A 6000-nucleotide genomic window follows, 5' to 3' on the forward strand; every position below is an offset into this window, starting at 1 on the left:
GGGCTGTAGGGGCTGAGTTTGAGGGGTTGGAATTGGGAGGGAAGCTGGTTTGTCAGTGGGAGGAGGATAGAAACCGGGCTCGTCCTCCAGACCCACAAAGTGCTGGAAAAATGCTTAATCTGCTGCTCCAAACAGCTCCCTCGCCCAATCTGCTGCCATTTCTCCAGTCCTGGGAACCCGAACCACCACTGTTACATAATCTGAGGTTTGTAACCTTGTTTAAATATTACAATGTCTGGTCTCTTAAGAGTGGTTAATCATCAGATCCTAACATCCTCCCTGGTTAAACTGGACTCTGGATATTTAAGGAGTGAGGAATCGGGTTGGAGAGTTTTGGAATTTTAAACCCACCCACCACCAAGTTGTGTGTCTCTGGAGGGCAAATTTCCTGTGAGGCTCCAGCACCCTCTCCCCAGTTAGCCGCTACGGAGGGTCTTAGTTTGAGCCTGCGTTCAGGTGAAGGGTATCCACTCACTCCCGGTGCTGGTCTTATAGGAGGGTCAGATACGAAATTGTCCACACACCTGCCAATGCCACCGAGAGTGGGCTGATGGATATGTCAGGGTGGGGGGCTTCACCTCGGTCTACGATTGGGGAACTTCCCACAGACCCCAAGGTTGCAACTCACGTGTAGTCCATGTCTTCGGGACCCGGGAATGGTTCCAATGGCCAGTTGAGGAAACAGTTGAGGAAGACGAGACCTCCGCAGGCTGCCCAGACCAGGAGGATGGTGATAAATGGAGCCCCCAAATCATAAATCACCTGAAAACACAATCCAAATGAACCATTCCTTTCTCAAAGTGCTCCCATTTCCCCCCAAAACAACAGCGCACCAGAGAGCGAGCGGGGCAGAGAGAGAGAGAGAGAGTGAGAGAGAGAGAGCGCGAGTGGGGCAGAGAGAGAGAGAGAGAGAGAGACCGAACGAGCGGGGCAGAGAAAGAGTGAGAGATGGCAGAGCAGAGAGACAGAGAGCGAGCGGGGCAGAGAAAGAGAGAGAGCGAGCGGGGCAGAGAGAGAGAGAGCGAGCGGGGCAGAGAGAGAGAGAGCGAGCGGGGCAGAGAGAGAGCAAGCGGGGCAGAGAGAGAGCAAGCGGGGCAGAGAGAGAGAGAGAGAGCGAGCGGGGCAGAGAGAGAGAGAGAGAGCGAGCGGGGCAGAGAGAGAGAGAGAGCGAGTGGGGCAGAGGGAGAGAGAGAGCGAGCGGGGCAGAGGGAGAGAGAGAGCGAGCGGGGCAGGGAGAGAGAGCAAGCGGGGCAGAGAGAGAGAGAGAGAGAGCGACCGGGGCTGGGAGAGAGAGAGAGAGAGTGAGCGGGGCAGAGAGAGAGAGAGAGCGAGCGGGGCAGAGAGAGAGAGAGAGCGAGCGGGGCAGAGAGAGAGAGAAAGCGAGAGGGGCAGAGAGAGAGAGAGAGTGCGAGCAGGGCAGGGAGAGAGAGCGAGCGGGGCAGGGAGCGAGAGCGAGCGGGGCAGGGAGCGAGAGAGAGAGAGAGAGAGCGAGTGGGGCAGAGAGAGAGAGAGAGCGAGCGGGGCAGAGAGAGAGAGAGAGCGAGCGGGGCAGAGAGAGAGAGAGAGCGAGCGGGGCAGAGAGAGAGAGAGAGAGAGCGAGCGGGGCAGAGAGAGAGAGAGCGAGCGGGGCAGAGAGAGAGAGAGAGCGAGCGGGGCAGAGAGAGAGAGAGAGAGCGAGCGGGGCAGGGAGAGAGAGCGAGAGGGGCAGGGAGAGAGAGCGAGCGGGGCAGGGAGAGAGAGCGAGCGGGGCAGGGAGAGAGAGCGAGCGGGGCAGGGAGAGAGAGCGAGCGGGGCAGGGAGAGAGAGCGAGCGGGGCAGGGAGAGAGAGCGAGCGGGGCAGGGAGAGAGAGCGAGCGGGGCAGGGAGAGAGAGCGAGAGCGGGGCTGGGAGAGAGAGAGAGAGAGAGCGAGCGGGGCAGAGAGAGAGTGAGAGCAAGCGGGGCTGGGAGAGAGAGAGAGAGAGCAAGCGGGGCTGGGAGAGAGAGAGAGAGCGAGCGGGGCAGGGAGAGAGAGAGAGAGAGCGAGCGGGGCTGGGAGAGAGAGACAGAGCGAGCGGGGCTGGGAGAGAGAGAGAGAGCGGGGCAGAGAGAGAGAGAGAGAGAGAGAGAGACCGAGCGAGCGGGGCAGAGAAAGAGTGAGAGATGGCAGAGCAGAGAGACAGAGAGCGAGCGGGGCAGAGAAAGAGAGAGAGAGCGAGCGGGGCAGAGAGAGAGAGAGCGAGCGGGGCAGAGAGAGAGCAAGCGGGGCAGAGAGAGAGCAAGCGGGGCAGAGAGAGAGAGAGCGAGCGGGGCAGAGAGAGAGCAAGCGGGGCAGAGAGAGAGCAAGCGGGGCAGAGAGAGAGAGAGAGCGAGCGGGGCAGAGAGAGAGAGAGAGAGAGAGCGAGCGGGGCAGAGAGAGAGAGAGAGCGAGTGGGGCAGAGGGAGAGAGAGAGCGAGCGGGGCAGAGGGAGAGAGAGAGCGAGCGGGGCAGGGAGAGAGAGCGAGAGTGGGGCAGGGAGAGAGAGCGAGCGGGGCAGGGATAGAGAGCAAGCGGGGCAGAGAGAGAGAGAGAGAGAGCGACCGGGGCTGGGAGAGAGAGAGAGAGAGTGAGCGGGGCAGAGAGAGAGAGAGAGAGTGAGCGGGGCAGAGAGAGAGAGAGCGAGCGGGGCAGAGAGAGAGAGAGAGAGCGAGCGGGGCAGAGAGAGAGAGAGAGAGCGAGTGGGGCAGAGAGAGAGAGAGAGCGAGTGGGGCAGAGAGAGAGAGAGAGCGAGCGGGGCAGGGAGAGAGAGCGAGAGTGGGGCAGGGAGAGAGAGCGAGCGGGGCAGGGAGAGAGAGCAAGCGGGGCAGAGAGAGAGAGAGAGAGAGAGAGCGACCGGGGCTGGGAGAGAGAGAGAGAGAGTGAGCGGGGCAGAGAGAGAGAGAGAGAGAGAGAGAGAGAGAGAGCGAGTGGGGCAGAGAGAGAGAGAGAGCGAGCGGGGCAGAGAGAGAGAGAGAGAGCGAGCGGTGCAGAGAGAGAGAGAAAGCGAGAGGGGCAGAGAGAGAGAGAGAGTGCGAGCGGGGCAGGGAGAGAGAGCGAGCGGGGCAGGGAGAGAGAGCGAGCGGGGCAGGGAGAGAGAGCGAGCGGGGCAGGGAGAGAGAGAGCGAGCGGGGCAGCGAGAGAGAGCGAGCGGGGCAGGGAGCGAGAGCGAGCGGGGCAGGGAGCGAGAGAGAGAGAGAGAGAGCGAGTGGGGCAGAGAGAGAGAGAGAGCGAGCGGGGCAGAGAGAGAGAGAGAGCGAGCGGGGCAGAGAGAGAGAGGGGCAGAGAGAGAGAGAGAGAGAGCGAGCGGGGCAGGGAGAGAGAGCGAGAGGGGCAGAGAGAGAGAGCGAGCGGGGCAGGGAGAGAGAGCGAGCGGGGCAGGGAGAGAGAGCGAGCGGGGCAGGGAGAGAGAGCGAGCGGGGCAGGGAGAGAGAGCGAGCGGGGCAGGGAGAGAGAGCGAGCGGGGCAGGGAGAGAGAGCGAGAGCGGGGCTGGAAGAGAGAGAGAGAGAGAGCGAGCGGGGCAGAGAGAGAGTGAGAGCAAGCGGGGCTGGGAGAGAGAGAGAGAGAGCAAGCGGGGCTGGGAGAGAGAGAGAGAGCGAGCGGGGCAGGGAGAGAGAGAGAGAGAGCGAGCGGGGCTGGGAGAGAGAGACAGAGCGAGCGGGGCTGGGAGAGAGAGAGAGAGCGGGGCAGAGAGAGAGAGAGAGAGCGAGCGGGGCACGGAGAGAGAGAGAGAGCGAGCGGGGCACGGAGAGAGAGAGAGAGCAAGCGGGGCAGAGAGAGAGAGAGAGAGCGAGCGGGGCAGAGAGAGAGAGAGAGAGCGAGCGGGGCACGGAGAGAGAGAGAGAGCGAGCGGGGCACGGAAAGAGAGAGAGAGCGAGCGGGGCACGGAGAGAGAGAGAGAGCGAGCGGGGCACGGAGAGAGAGAGAGAGAGCGAGCAGGCCTGAGAGAGAGAGAGAGAGAGAGAGAGAGCGAGCGGGGCACGGAGAGAGAGAGAGAGCGAGCAGGCCAGAGAGAGAGAGAGAGAGAGAGAGAGCGAGCGGGGCAGAGGGAGAGAGAGAGAGAGAGCGAGCGGGGCAGAGGGAGAGAGAGAGAGAGAGCGCGAGTGGGGCACGGAGAGAGAGAGAGAGCGAGCGGGGCACGGAGAGAGAGAGAGAGCGAGCGGGGCACGGAGAGAGAGAGAGAGCGAGCGGGGCACGGAGAGAGAGAGAGCGGGGCATGGAGAGAGAGAGAGAGCGAGCGGGGCACGGAGAGAGAGAGAGCAAGCGGGGCACGGAGAGAGAGAGAGAGCGAGCGGGGCACGGAGAGAGACAGAGAGCGAGCGGGGCACGGAGAGAGACAGTGAGCGAGCGGGGCACGGAGAGAGACAGAGAGCGAGCGGGGCACGGAGAGAGACAGAGAGCGAGCGGGGCACGGAGAGAGAGAGAGCGAGCGGGGCACTGAGAGAGAGAGCGAGCGGGGCAGAGAGAGAGTGCGAGCGAGCGGGGCAGAGAGAGAGTGCGAGCGAGCGGGGCAGAGAGAGAGAGAGAGCGAGCGGGGCAGAGAGAGAGAGAGCGAGCGGGGCAGAGAGAGAGAGAGCGAGCGGGGCAGAGAGAGAGAGAGCGAGCGGGGCAGAGAGAGAGAGGGCGAGCGGGGCAGAGAGAGAGCGAGCAGGGCAGAGAGAGAGAGAGAGCGGGGCATAGAGAGCGCGAGTGGGGCTGTGAGAGAGAGCGCGAGCGGGGCTGGGAGAGAGAGAGTGAGCGGTGCTGGGAGAGAGAGAGCGAGCGGGGCTGGGAGAGAGAGCGTGAGCGGGGCTGAGAGAGAGAGCGCGAGCGGGGCTGGGAGAGAGAGCGCGAGCGGGGCTGGGAGAGAGAGAGTGAGTGGTGCTGGGAGAGAGAGAGCGAGCGGGGCTGGGAGAGAGAGAGCGAGCGGGGCAGAGAGAGAGAGAGCGAGTGCGAGTGGGGCTGTGAGAGAGAGCGCGAGCGGGGCTGGGAGAGAGAGAGTGAGCGGTGCTGGGAGAGAGAGAGCGAGCGGGGCTGGGAGAGAGAGAGCGAGCGGGGCTGGGAGAGAGAGAGCGAGCGGGGCAGAGAGAGAGAGAGCGAGTGCGAGTGGGGCTGTGAGAGAGAGCGAGCGGGGCAGCGAGAGAGAGAGCGAGCGGGGCAGCGAGAGAGAGAGCGAGCGGGGCAGAGAGAGAGAGAGCGAGTGCGAGTGGGGCAGAGAGAGAGAGCGAGCGGGGCCGAGAGAGAGAGCGCGAGCGGGGCAGAGAGAGAGAGAGCGCGAGCGGGGCAGAGAGAGAGGGAGAGCGAGCGGGGCAGAGAGAGAGAGAGCGAGCGGGGCTGGGAGAGAGAGAGCGAGCGGGGCTGGGAGAGAGAGAGCGAGCGGGGCTGGGAGAGAGAGAGCGAGCGGGGCTGGGAGAGAGAGAGCGAGCGGGGCAGAGAGAGAGAGAGCGCGCGAGCGGGGCAGAGAGAGAGAGAGCGAGCGGGGCAGAGAGAGAGAGAGCGAGCGGGGCAGAGAGAGAGAGAGCGAGCGGGGCAGAGAGAGAGAGAGCGAACGGGGCATGGAGAGAGAGAGAGAGCGGGGCTGGGAGAGAGAGAGCGCGCGGGGCTGGGAGAGAGAGAGCGAGCGGGGCTGGGAGAGAAAGAGCGAGCGGGGCTGGGAGAGAGAGAGCGAGCGGGGCTGGGAGAGAGAGAGCGAGCGGGGCTGGGAGAGAGAGAGCGAGCGGGGCTGGGAGAGAGAGAGCGAGCGGGGCTGGGAGAGAGAAAGCGAGCGGGGCTGGGAGAGAGAGAGCGAGCGGGGCTGGGAGAGAGAGAGCGAGCGGGGCTGGGAGAGAGAGAGCGAGCGGGGCTGGGAGAGAGAGAGAGAGCGAGCGGGGCAGAGAGAGAGAGAGCGAGCGGGGCAGGGAGAGAGAGAGAGCGAGCGGGGCAGGGAGAGAGAGAGCGAGCGGGGCAGCGAGAGAGAGAGCGAGCGGGGCAGGGAGAGAGAGAGAGCGAGCGGGGCAGCGAGAGAGAGAGCGAGCGGGGCAGGGAGAG

General features: G+C 64.5%; 1 protein-coding gene across 3 annotated transcripts in view; it reads right to left on the minus strand.

Annotated features, from left to right (window-relative positions):
* slc43a2b (solute carrier family 43 member 2b) overlaps positions 1–6000 on the minus strand; it is a 74442-nt gene that overhangs the window by 23238 nt on the left and 45204 nt on the right. For all 3 annotated transcript variants that reach the window (XM_041198412.1, XM_041198411.1, XM_041198410.1), the window contains one exon: positions 629–762. In XM_041198412.1, the coding sequence (XP_041054346.1) occupies positions 629–762 (134 nt within the window). The remainder of the gene's footprint in view (positions 1–628; positions 763–6000) is intronic.

The sequence above is a fragment of the Carcharodon carcharias genome, chromosome 10, assembly GCF_017639515.1.
Source record: "Carcharodon carcharias isolate sCarCar2 chromosome 10, sCarCar2.pri, whole genome shotgun sequence".
NCBI classification, from domain to species: domain Eukaryota; kingdom Metazoa; phylum Chordata; class Chondrichthyes; order Lamniformes; family Lamnidae; genus Carcharodon; species Carcharodon carcharias.